This window comes from Calliphora vicina, chromosome 3, assembly GCF_958450345.1.
Source record: "Calliphora vicina chromosome 3, idCalVici1.1, whole genome shotgun sequence".
Lineage (NCBI taxonomy): Eukaryota > Metazoa > Arthropoda > Insecta > Diptera > Calliphoridae > Calliphora > Calliphora vicina.
The window spans coordinates 28,067,337-28,081,282 of NC_088782.1; the positions used below are offsets into that span (position 1 = coordinate 28,067,337).

Consider the following 13,946-nt stretch of genomic DNA (forward strand, 5'->3'; position numbering starts at 1 on the left):
ACAACAAACGCACGCTATTCATTTAATTGATACACACACCTACAAACACTGACATAATAATACAGTGTTCATTTTGAATAATTTTGGGATATTGAAAACAAAACAAAAAAACTAAAAATAACACAAGAAAATATTGTAATTATTAACAAAAACGCGATGAGGGGAGCTGATTTGATTATCAATCAGGTCATAGTTGAATGCTGATCAAACTGCACACACTTATTAAACTAGTTAAATACGCAAAATACATACAACCAAACACAAAATTATAAATTTACACTCAAATTTACATAAAAAATGTATTAGTATTATAAATAAAAAAAAATAAAACCTAAAATTTGAAAATACCCTCTTCAATATTGGTTGGCTGCATTTTAAATTAAAACAAACAAAAACTTAATTTAATAAAGATAAATTAAAAACAGAAAAACCAAAAAGAAATATTATATATTAAAATAACTCTAACTAACAACTATCGAATAACATTTTGATATAAAAACGTTTGTTTGATATTTTCAAAATCAGTAGCAGCTACAGCTTGCAAACATTCACATAATTTAGCAAACATGTTCAAAATTGTAAGTTTAAATATTTTATAGAAATTCAACAAATTCATTCTAATACATTTTAATCTCAAATTACTTTTCATTACAGTTCTTTGTTTTATCCGCCCTCGTTGCTATGGTGTATTGCGGTGGTGATCCAGCCGATACCCAGGCCACTCTTTTAAAATACACCAACGAAGTGAATCCCGATGGCAGTTACAACTACGAATATGCCAGTTCAAATGGTTTGGATGTTTCCGAGACTGGTGTTGGTAGTTCGTATGCCTCGGGTTCATTTGCCTACACTTCCCCCGAAGGTCAGCCCATTCAATTGTCCTACACAGCTGATGAGAATGGCTATCAACCACGTGGCGATCATTTGCCCACTCCTCCACCAATCCCAGATTATATCTTGAAGGGTTTGGCCTATATTGAATCTCATCCCTTTGAGAAAGTCTCCTTTGCCAAGAAGTAAGTGGGAGTTGGAAGGAAGGCTTAAGAAGTGAAAGAGAGTCGAAGTAGAACAATTTTGTTGAACGTTTTGTTGACTAGTTTTAAGATAGAACAATTTTTTAGTTTTAAGAAAATGAAAAAATACATGTACATAGACAAATTTATTATTAAATATTATATTTGTTTTTATTTGATTTGGATTAACGTGGGATGGGAGGGGTATTAGTTAAAAACAAGTAAGAGAGCAAGATGACCGACCATATGCTCTCTCGGGGATTGAAAGGAACATAAGCAATAAAGAGAGCAGCTACATATACACATTTGTCACTCTTTCAAAACCACAAAAACATTTTCACATTTTATTTTGTTTTATTTCTATTGCCATATTACTGGAACCATACAATTGTCACTTAAGTGTCTCTAAGTAATCTAGAGTGTAGTCATTTGTAATTTTTATTTTATTAGTAAATCGTACAAACTGATTTTATACAAATTGTGTTGATATAATTTTCATACAGTTTATATTCTTCTAGCTTAAGTAGACTGACTGACATCCCATGCTCACTTTAGTATATCTAAGTAACCTAAAGCGTAGCCAAATTAAACGTGTATTTTGTGCTGCACTATAGAAAGTAGTTATTTTACCCACCAGAAGTAATATATTGGAGAGTTGTCGGTGGAAGCTTTGTTTACAAGCACTCGGTTGTTGGACTGTTTATGAGATGTCTTTTTAACTGACTATTTCAGGTTAATTAGAACCCGTATATGTTAAAATAACTAGTTATGTAGCTGATCAAGTAATCAGTTAAATAACTGACTCTATATAACCGGTATGTGAATTCAATGTTTTGACTACTTTGGACCAGCTATCGGACAGTCTCATTGTAATCCAAAAGTTACAATTGACCGCCTGTTTAGGACATGTACGTGTTTAAATAACTAATCACGTAGCTAGTTATGTAACTAGTTGTCACCGTAAATGATAGGTAAAATCAATAGTTCGGGACAGTCTCCTAGTACTGTCTCTCACCAAATCTTTAAAAACCCACAAAAACTAATAACAGTTATTTTGAGTGATTTATTTTTTATAGCAAAATATAAAGCTCAATTTTTATTTTGATCATAGAGAAAACACATAGAGCGGAAACTCTCCTGTCAAAGACCTAACACAGTTGTCAAAAACCTAAGTGCTGAGAATGTATTAGTAAAAAAAACTATGTAAAAACAAAAACAACACTCGTATGTGTGATTATTTTGAGTAATTTTTTTGTTTGAGTTTTTTTCGAGTTTCCGCTTTATGTTCTCTATGATTTTGATTATGTGGACGAGTTATTTTCGGTCTCAAAAATATTGTTGCTAAAAAAAATAAAAAAAAAACTAGAACATATATTTTTTAGGAATTTCGGTATTTAAATACAGACAATGACAAAAGTTAAGCCCACTGATTAAAAGATATTACTCTAAAGTTCTCAATAATATCAAATACTTGAACAAAATTCCTAAACCTTCAGGAAAAAACTTTAAACCAATGTTAAAAGCCCACCTTGTTCTAAAAATAGTTATAAAGTTATTTTTGAAATATAATTCATATCGAAAACAACGCGTAAATTCAAAAAATGTAGTTATGAGTCGTATTGCTATATCAAACAAAAATACATAATTTTTAGAATTTCCTCCCTTAAATATAATTGTACAACCACTTCTTTTGTAGTTCCTCTAATCTCCAGCGCACGCGTTCTTAGTTCTATTTGATTTTAACCACCATTATAAATAAATTCTCATATTTATACCCTTCACAATATCAACGATACACCCTACTTTTCACAAATTTCTTTATCAAAATCTTTCCTCTCCCAAAATTTGTTTTCACATAAATTGTTTTTAACCAAAATTTTTTTTAAATATTTATCTTAAAGTATACTTTGGATGTTAATATACATATATGGTCGATTTGTAAGGCCAACATCATGGCGTAATGATTATATCATTACACCATGGCCAAAATTTTTAGATATTTCACATTTATTTTTAAGGTTTTTTAGTAATAAAAAAACCTTAAAAATAAAAGTTGAGAAAAAGAAATTTTTTTTTGACTTTTTCTGAAATTTGGGAGTCTCGGAAATGATTTTTTTGATATTTCTTTCCTCAACTTTAGGTCAAACATTCTCAAACCGCATAATCGATATCGAAATATAGTAAGTAACCCATTTTAGATGGCCCACAATACGTTTTTAATTATTTTGTAAAGGGTTCCTTCCCATAACTCGGATACTGGTATGGATATCATTCCCAAAAAACAAAAAATTCCATTTTTGGGATTTTTCAAAACTTTTTTTGGAATTGCGTGATTCCTGATAACAAATTTCAAAATTGGTTTTATTTTTTCCAAGTACTATTAATAGAATACTGAAAAACATACAAATTTCATAAGATTTTTTTTTAGATTTTGACCTATTAATTGAATATATCTGATAAAATAAATGTTTTTATATAAAATGTAAAAAATCCGTTTCAGTATTATATTGGTGGTGAGTATATAATACATATATGTATAAATATTTATACATATTAAATTTCAAGGTGTTAAATAAATATAAATTTAAATAGATGTAACATTGGACTATATTGATCCTTAATATAAATAATTATTAAAATTACATTTCCAATTGAAACACCCTTTTGATATGTTACACTTATTTGGTCATTTTATAAATCGCTCACTAAATAAAGTCCTACAAAATTTATATTTTTTATATTGCAATACCTAATATTATTTATTAATTCTTAAAAAAACTATACATTTATATGTATATATTTTCCTAACAAACATTTAGGGACACTCTTCCATTAGTTGTTAATACATCCAATTTTTTTTGGGGAAAAATCAATAATAAGTTTAGTGCACTGCGCATGTCGAACTGCGCAGCACTATGTACAACATGCACCCACAAAGTCAAATGTTTTGCACAGCATTATTATTACGCTCTCACGAGCAAAAGGACTAAAGTAAAGGACACGAATATAATGCTCAGTAGCAGTAAATACATCGTCGCAAAAGGAACTAAATAAAAAAACAAACGGATAAATAAATTGTGCTTTTATTTAAATTTAACAACAAAAAGGAAATCTAAAGTTAAAAAGTAATCGAGTGAAAAAGGTGCATCTGAGCTCAGAGTAAATAATAAAATACATATGTATGTAAACAAAATAACGGTGAGTAAAAGGAGCATGTTTTTTGTTCTTCTTTTTTGTTTGTTATATTCTTTTGTTATTGACGTGGGTTATGGATGGATGGCTGACTGATTTTTGTATTTTGTTGTTATTGTTTTATGTATGAAGGAAAGAAAAATTGAGTAAAGTGGGCAAATGTTAAAAGGGGGTTGAATCAAAGTGGCAAAGAGTAAATGTGTGTATGCTGAATATTTTATATGCAAAAGTGACGTGTAGTGTTGGTTTTCGTTTTAGTTTAGTTGAGTTTTATTAAACATATGCGCCGACCATTATATTTAGTTGTAATTGAGTGTCTAAACGGTATTGTTTTCGTTTTTTCTATTGCAGAACCTTTACAAATAAATAACAAGCAACTAAATCTTATAAATAATATAAAAAACACCAAACATTAAGAGGAAACTATTGATTTTTCTTTGGGCTGAAAACGAATTGCAAGAAACAAAAACAAAATAATGAGTGCGACAGTTAAGACAAGTGCTCGCTTGAAAAACAAACGCCGTCCTGGTGATCCTTGGATATCGAAAAATCGCGTTCTAAATGGTGGCACCGGCAAATCCAAAAGAAACTGTCCCATTTACCGTAATCCCAATTTCGATACGGATGAAACTAAATTGCTTATACAACTGTGGGGTGACCCCAAAGTGCAACGTGAACTTATTACCACCCACAAGAAACATGTTGTCATCTCACAATTGTCGGCCAAAATGGAAGAATACGGTTACTATCGTTCGCCCGAAGAAATCACCACACGCATTAAGAATATGAAGTGTTTTTATAATCGTTTGAAAAAGGAAATGGAAACGAACAAGGGCATGGATCCTTCTTGGCGTCACTATACCGAAATGGATGCCATAATGACAAGACCCATATTTAGTGTGCGACCGAATGAGGTGCCGGCACCTTCGTTGAAATATTTACTAGAACAGGAACAGGAAAAACGTAAAGAGCGTAAACGCAAAGCGGAAGAGGATGGTGAGTAGAATTTAAAAATGTTAGCTTTTCAATTCAATTAATGGGCTGATTTAGAAACGGGAAGAAACAAACGTTTTCGACATCGGAACTTACCCTTTCCAAATTTGTTAAAACTTGGTATACAGCTTCTTTATCGCCATACAAAATTTAAAGTTGCTCAATTTCAATTCTCTTTAGTTTCTCCATCTGGCTGGCTTGGCTTTGTGCGCAAAGTACAGGTGGCAATTTTGAAGATATTTCGATCAAATCATGCACATACTTTTCAACCCAGGGACGAATCCTATTGAAATTGGCTGAAATCGGACAATTATATCACCTAGTCCTCATAGAAATGTCCTCCCGAAATAGGACTTTATCGGTCATAAATATTAATTTTGTATAGGGATCTACAAAAATGTCGCTTCAAATAAATTTTACATATACGGTAGGCATGTTACCAAATTTCACTCAGTGTGGGATATGGTCAAGCCCGATACTTTCTTGTTATACCCTTCACCTTCGTGAGAAGAGTATAATAAGTTTGTCATTCCATTTGTAATTTCCACAATATAATTTTCCGACCCTATAAAGTATATATCGATGGCTTAATATAAAAAGGCCCTAACTCGTGTTTTTTTAAGTCGAGATTTTTTTTTGGCTAATTATGATATATGATCGGACCATTTATCGAAATAAACGGAAATCTGGAGATACAAAAAAAACACGAGTTAGGGCCTTTTTATATTAAGTCATCGATATATTCTGGATCCTTATAGATAGCGGAGTCGATTAAGCCATGTCCGTCTGCCTGTTTGTCTGTTGAAACCAACTTTCCGAAGCCCCAAATAACTTACACGATTCATACATCAACATCTCCGTAATTCTTCCGGCTCGGTTGCTATTTAAAATCGAGAAAATCGGTTCACAAATAGCTGAGATATAAGGAAAAACCAGGACAACCTGGATTTTTGACCTATATCTGGATTACTATTGTGAATATGTATGTACTTGAATAACCTATTTATACAAAGTAGTCAGTAAGTTGCATCACTGTCACATGTAATGAATTATGTTATGAAATTGAAAAAAAATGGCAGTTCTTTCAGAAAGTATACAGAGGCGACACGACAAAAAATATATATTTGTCTCTTTCGTTCGAAACAATTTCAACCGGTTTGGTTTTATATAGTTGTTTGTTTTAACGCATTGTCTGTATTAAACCGCAAATTTGTTTTCTCTTTCTATCGAAAATTTTTCAAAAAAAGCTTTTAGTGTTTTTGAACTGTCAAATTTGACACCTCTGTATACTTTGTGGTTCTTTTCTAAGTTTATTAACAACAGGTTATGGGCCCAGCACGCTTCCACTGTCATTAATATAGACAATATGGATATCTAATGATAGATATGTAGTATTTCAAAGACCTTTGCAATGACGTATATAAGACCATAGTAAGTTGATCCTATAATGGGTCAAAATCGGAAAAAATATTTTTTAACCCGAATTTTTTTTTTCACCAAAAATTTTTTTTCGCTAAATATTAAAATTTTTTTTTTTTTAAATTTAAAAAAAACAATTCGAAAAACTTTTTTTCCAAAAAATGAAAAACCAACTTTGGAACAAAAAATTAAATTTAAAATTATATTAAATTTTTATTTTGAAGTATAATTTGGTTAAGAGTATATTATATAAGATTCGGCACAGCCGAATATAATAGCTCTCTGACTTGTTTTTATTATTGTATTCAATTTATTTTTTATTAAAAAATGTATATTAATATCTTCTGATGTCAAACGTAGTTCTCAAGTCATTCTAAAACTAAACCGGCCAATTTAACTTCAAATCTAAACTCGATTTAAGGTTGATTGTAAAAGAAAATTGATAATTTTATAATATTTTTAATTGGAAATCTAAGCTAAATAATGTTCGGAAATCATTTCGAATACAGGAATCATCCTGTAATTTTAGTACAAAACCGTGGCAACACTTTGATATAACTTTATACCAACAAACATTTAGCTTCGTTTTAAAATTAAAAATATAAAATTATCAATTTTCTTTTCCAATTAACCTCGAATCGAGTTTAAATTTTAATTTAAATTCGCTGTTTTAGTTCGTTAGTTAGTAGAAAGACACAAGAATTTAGTTTGACATCCAAACACATACATATACATTTTTATATGTATGAATTTGTGTGTTTGTTGGGTTATAAATGAAATACAAAGAAAATAAACAAAAATAAAATGTCAAAAAAATTTTATAAATTAGGTATATCATTTTTATTAACAATATGTGTTTATTTATAGTTTACTGCAATTTAATAGACGAATATATATGCTTCTTATGTATAATGTCTTTGTTTGTGCAAATTTTCAAATATATTTAAAATCGAATCTGCAGGTTCCACAATATCTGATAGTGATGAAGATATAGCCGATATCTTGGCTGTTCCTAGCATGGCCTCCAATAACTCAACAAAACAAGGTGTCAGCAAAGAAATATATGGTGATGGAGAATCCAGCACTGAAATGGAATTTGAGGCAGAGGAAACATCTTCAAAAACGTCTGAAAATAGCATAGAGAAAAGAAGAAAATCCTCAAATGAAGAAAGCTCCCAAAATAAAAATGGTAAAAAGACATCAAATAAACATATATACATACCTAATTACAAACTTATTAATACAAATTTCTATTATATTTAATCTAGAACCAATTATAAACGATGAGGAAATGGCTATAAAATTGGAAATGGAATCAGAACAATTCCAAGAATACCAAACTATAGATGAAACTGAGACAACTAACAAAGACACAAATGTCACAAAAACAGATGACACCATTAAAACCATAAATATATCGGAAGATGAAGATTTGTTGGTGCCCAAAATGGAACCAATTGATGTGGATGAGGAGTATGATAAGACAGAAAAACCAAAGTAAAAACTAATAGCAATAATCAATATTATCAATTAAAAAACATTTATTTTTTTATGCTATAGCACTCCAGCTGCAAACACAAATCAAAGTTTCACACAATTGGCGGATATTTTAAAGCAACCAGCTAAGACACAAAATATACCACCACCTACCATGATTAAATTTGCAATGCCAGCAAACTCCTCAACGACCACTATATCCTCGGCCAATGTCTCAACAGGCACTCAATCGAAAATCTCCGTGGTCTCACCCACCATACTAATGCATCCTCAGATGTCTGGCAAGTCCACTATAGCCACAACAACAGATCAACGGCAAGTTCGTTTACCCGGCAATTTACATGCTCTATTGGCTGCCTCGGGCTCTAGGACCACAGTAACCAATGCAAACGGAATGAAATTCCTTATAGTGAATAGCGCCGATCAAAGAGGTCCACCCATAACCACATCCAATCTAACATCTGCCATACCTTTAACGGGTACTAATCGTCCAAATACGCAAACAAATCAAACGAATGTTAAAATTATACAAAATACAACACAATTGCAGCAACAACAGCAGCAACAGCAGCAACAACAACAGCAGCAACAGCAACAACAACAGCAAATACAACAAAAATCTCAGCAACAACAAAGTTCTCTCTTGAAACAGAAAGAAGCCGCAAAACGTGCAGATATGCGACAGGAATATCGTGATCAATTGAAGAAACGTGATCTTTTAGGTAAGAGAAATAAAAATTAAATGACAAAAGTCCGTAATGTAGATTACTTTTATAACCACCCACCACCCAAAGGATGAGGGGCGGAATATTTATTTTGTTATATTCATTTTGTAATATATTGGATCCACAAAAATATACCCAATAAGCAATTTTACTGGAATTCAAGTTGAAAGCATGTGTAAATCAAGCCTTGAGTTATAGTCAAACAATTGAATTACAGTTGTATTACACTTTATTTCAATAGCATTCTCCAGTAAAAAGGAAACATAAATTCGAGCCATCCCAGTAAGCACCAAAGCCCCAAAAATTCAAGCACTTGAAGATTTTGTTGGAATTTGACTTAAATGCAAATGTAATTATACTTTAAACATGAAAAATATTTGAAAATTTATTTATTTTTCAAACAAAAAACATATGGCTTGAATTTATGTTTCCTTTTTACTGGAGAATGTTATTGAAATAAAGTGTAATACAACTGTAATTCAAATGCTTGACTATAATTCAAGACTTGAAGTACACTTGCTTTTAACTTGAATTCCAGTAAAAATGCTTATTGGGATATGTTTTTTGTTTGAATAATATTTAATTTTTCAAGTTTAAAACATAATTACATATGCATTCAAGTAAAATTCCAACCAAATTCAAGTAAAATTCCAACAAAATTCAAGTAAAATTCCTACAAAATGTTCAACTGCTTGAATTTTTGGGTGTTTGGTGCTTACTGGGTATACAGTGAGTGTCTAAGGCTAATTCTATATTAACCCGGCAATTCCCAGTGTCACCTACAGGTGACAAAGATTAACGGTAGTTTTAAACATAGAAACAGATATCACTGATAAATATTGATATTATTTATATAAAGACAAGATCCTGTTTTATATCTGATTTTATTTTGGCAACGCTAGAATTTTATTAACTAGGGGATTTTTAAAAATCTTTAATCAGTGTTTTTGATTTTAACATACTGGTGTATGTCTTATGATAAATAAGTTGTTATAAAAATGCCAAACGGTTAAGTATCACAATAATTTTTTTTAATAAATACTGCTTGATATTCAGGCATACAATATCAGCAAGTATTTTTAGAAAATTATTCTTTCTCTGCCCAGTGTCACCTATTGGTGACCCCGCTATAAAATCGCAACTAGCTATATTTTTTTTTTATTTTAAACTTATATATAGTGTAAACTAGACGTATTTTTACTATTTTTAATAAAAACAAATTATTTCTCCCTTTGGCGAGAGTATGGGAATTGCCGGGTTAAATCATAGAAAAAATAAAAATTACTTCCGAAAGTGACAATTTCAAACCAAAAAAATTACTGAAAATTACTAGTTCTATAACTGTTCTCAAGTTCTGGAGGTGACAATTTTAAACAAAAATCATTGATCCCAACTCCAAACAAGAACGAGTACTGGATATATTCATGCGTTTTGAACTACTTATTTTATTTTGACATATTTTTGTAATAATAAACAATTTTAAAAGTTGAGAACACATTTGGCAATTAGTTCTCCACTTTTTGCCGCAGAGCAAATGAGGCTGGCCTTGGTCATAAAAGATCTATTGACTGGAATCGGTTACATATTCATGTTAAATAATGTTTTTATATCCATTCACTGAGAGAAATATGGCTCTAGTTTGGATATTCCGGCAGGACAATAAACTTAAACACACCTCAAGGATTGTAACCGAGTGGTTACAATTCAATGAGGTCAATGTTTTGAAGTGGCCTACCCAATCGACAGATCTCAATCCCTTAGAAGACTTATGAGAAATTGTAGATCTCAAAATACGTACTCAAAATTATATCAAGAAGGATGTTATATCAAATGCGGTTTTAACCATATAGAGACATAGAGCGGAAACTAGAAAAAAACTCAAACAAAAAAATTACTCAAAATAATCACACATACGAGTGTTTTTTTTGTTTTCACATAGTTTTTTCTACTAATACATTCTCACCACTTAGGTTTCTGACAACTGAGTTAGGTCTTTGACAGCAGAGTTTCCGCTCTATGTCTATTCTCTATTGTTTTAACAAGCAGTCTTGTTGTTATTTTTTTAACTTAAATTTGTCAAATTTAAAATTTAAATATATTGAAAACATAGAGAAAATATACATAGAGCGGAAACTCTTCTGTCAAAGACCTAACTCCGTTGTCAAAAATTTATTAGTAAAAAAAAACTATGTGAAAACAAAAACAACAAATGTGTAACTTGTTAAAGTAATTTTTTTGTTTGAGATTTTTTCTAGTTTCCGCTCTATGTAGTATATTTTCTCTTTATGATTGAAAATATTTATTTGTTAGAAGACATAGAGAATTATACATAGAGACGAGACACTCCGATTTGTCAAACAAAAATACAACAAAACTAATGTCTGAAACAACAACAAAATACATTGACTAGCATGTATTTTGTTGTTGCAAGAGATAGGTTTTTGACAATAGACTTAGGTTTTTGACAATTACGTCTCGTCTCTATGTTACCCTATGTTAGAAGATATTTGAAATTGGTGAGTCAATACATATTTTTTGTATTACTATTCCTTAAAATATAAAATGACGCTCGATTTATTAACAGACATACATATGTAAGCATATAAAGAAATGGCTGAAATTATTACAGATCTGTTGGCAAATGCTTCCGATGCAGATGATTCCGAATGTGGAACACCAAAAAAAGTACAAGTTGGCAAAAAACGTCGAAAGGCATACAAACAAATTAGACCAAAAGTTAACACTGAATGGTGTCACAATGACATTGTTAAACTAATTAATGCTGTTGAAGAACGTCCAAGGCTTTGGGACCACGGCTCACCACAATATAAATTGCCAAAAATACCAGCTTGGCAAGAAGTTGCTAATTTTATAGGACAACGAACTGCAGACGAATGCAAAGCTAAATGGTCAAATCTGCGGGTGACATTTAAAACAAACTTGAGCAAAAGAAAAAAATCCGGTTCGGCTGACGGAGGATTCATTGTTTGGAAATATTTTAAAGCAATGATGTTTTTAGAAGTGAATGAAACGTCTGCAACTAAAGAATCAATTTCATCAATTACACTAGTAAACTACCGACTTAACCCCCTGTCTATACTTGACAAATATTTATCATAACAATTAAAATGACGTTTGTTGTCAAGACAAAGTTGTCAGAGCAAAAACACTAACAATTTTGTCATAACGAAGCAAAAATTCTAACAAATGGAGACTATACCTGATAATTTGTTATCTTGACAACCATTTTTACGTTTATCATGATACAAAATTTATCAGGTATAGACAGGGGATAACCAAGTTTAATGAGATTTTTTTAACTCAATTTGTTTTATTTATATTTCGATAACAGCCTGGTGAAAACTCGAATTCGTCAGCAATAGAAAGTGAATCAACGTTGCCAAAACTTGTTAGAATAGTACCATCGGTTCAACCAGAGCCGCCGTCACAATCACAATCATCGTCTTCTGATGCATTTAATGAAATGGTTGCAAAGGCGATCTCTAAAATTGCTGAAAATACAGATGCAAAAGACCAGTTTGACATTTTTGGTGTTTATGTTGCTGCTGAATTGCGCAGTCTTCCACTTGAAAAAGGAGTGCTTGCTAAAAGGAAATTGGCTCGTGCTCTGATGGACATTATGGATGAAGCTGAAAATTCTATTTAATCAAGCTTCAATTATTCCTAAAAATAATATGAATTGTGACAAATGAAAAACCAACAAATGTTATAATAATTAAATAAACATAATTAATATTAACAATATTATAAATCAGATTTGTTTATACTGCCAATCTAGTTAACTTTCTTCCACAAAATACAATGTAAATTCTACAATGCTGTGTGTACTTTTATAATTGTAGTAAATGCTTCCAGTCTTTGGTGGCTAGATTTGAATTTGGAACCACAGTGTCTAGTTCCAATCTTATTTAAATGTTAGAACATTTTATTATAACAAAACAATTAATTTATTAGTTATTCAGCTCTGGGTAGCGGAAGAACTCGTGCGTCAGCGTTTTTTCGCTGCCTTCGTGAATTTTGCGTTTCACTCGCATTGGTTGGCGTCGTCTAACTTTGCCACGTTACGGTTTCTCGAAGTTTGCATTAGCCACTTGCTATCGATTTTGGTTTTGTAACCTATAAATTATGTTAGATACATGGTGGAGTACCAAACATAACTAATTTTGCATTTTGGTGGAGACTATAAGACTCAGGCTCTTAGTTTGAAAATTCCAGCTTCCTATACGAAGGTATAGGTCGATTGGCTGTTCTTGGACGAGGCTCATTTTAGGCATAAGCTGTATTTGGAGATGGTGTTTTTTTTATTATTAAAGGCCAAATAATTCTTAACTTAAAACTTAAACAAGCAAACAAAATAATTTATTAATTTTTTTTAAATATTTTAGGCATGAAAACCACCCTATTAAAAATGCTCAAAGTACAAGAGGATGCCAATGAAATTCAAACCGAACGTTTAAGCATCGAACGCGAACGTTTAGAATTCGAAAAATCCATTGCGGACAGATTTCTAACACTATTCGAGCAAAATCAAAAAATCCAACAACAAATGCAGCAACAACTACAACAGCAAAAGCTACTGCAGCAACAGCTATTGCAGCAACAGCAAATCCAACCACACCACATACAACTACAGCAAAGACCCACAACATCGTCGCAAGTCTTTACAACAAATGCGGGACAGGCAGGCGTTACCGCCAACGGCCAGATAATGTTGCCACCCAAACTCCTAATAACAACTATGGTTCCAACATCGGCGGCACAAGCCTCAACGGCTTCATCTCCAAAAGTACTGACCACAACGGGTTTTACGAATTTGACGTCCTCAACTAGCAAGGACCTGCAGTTGGTGGTGCCCAAAGAGGAGCCACAAAATTGAAATCTCTCTTGGTTGCTGTAGCCGCAAGAATTCTATAAGAAGTGAATGAAAGAATTTATGTCGTCCAGGACATTATACATAGGTTTAGAAATATGGCTGATACTCGTATTTTATGCAATATTTTTTTTTTTTTGTAAATAGTACTTAAGTATGTAATGTTAATTAAATGTATTTTATTTAAAATAAACATTAATTATATTGAAAATAGAA

General features: G+C 31.4%; 2 protein-coding genes across 3 annotated transcripts; both read left to right on the forward strand.

The window, feature by feature from the left end:
* The first annotated feature begins 539 nt into the window (after positions 1–539).
* Positions 540–1,045, forward strand: LOC135955207 (pupal cuticle protein Edg-78E-like). The gene is made up of 2 exons (XM_065505533.1): positions 540–578; positions 655–1,045. The coding sequence occupies exons 1-2, from the start codon at positions 567–569 to the stop codon at positions 1,018–1,020; spliced, it is 378 nt and encodes a 125-aa protein (XP_065361605.1). The 5' UTR covers positions 540–566; the 3' UTR covers positions 1,021–1,045.
* A 3,623-nt stretch (positions 1,046–4,668) lies between these two features.
* LOC135955206 (myb-like protein AA) lies at positions 4,669–13,946 on the forward strand. 2 transcript variants are annotated; one of them, XM_065505531.1, is made up of 6 exons: positions 4,669–5,201; positions 7,579–7,806; positions 7,886–8,114; positions 8,178–8,836; positions 11,469–11,908; positions 12,192–12,611. In XM_065505531.1, exons 1-6 carry the CDS (start codon positions 4,682–4,684, stop codon positions 12,504–12,506), a joined length of 2,391 nt encoding a protein of 796 aa, XP_065361603.1. In that variant the 5' UTR covers positions 4,669–4,681; the 3' UTR covers positions 12,507–12,611. The 2 variants fall into 2 exon arrangements, with proteins under 2 accessions (XP_065361603.1, XP_065361604.1); XM_065505532.1 differs by lacking the exons at positions 11,469–11,908; positions 12,192–12,611 and adding an exon at positions 13,246–13,946.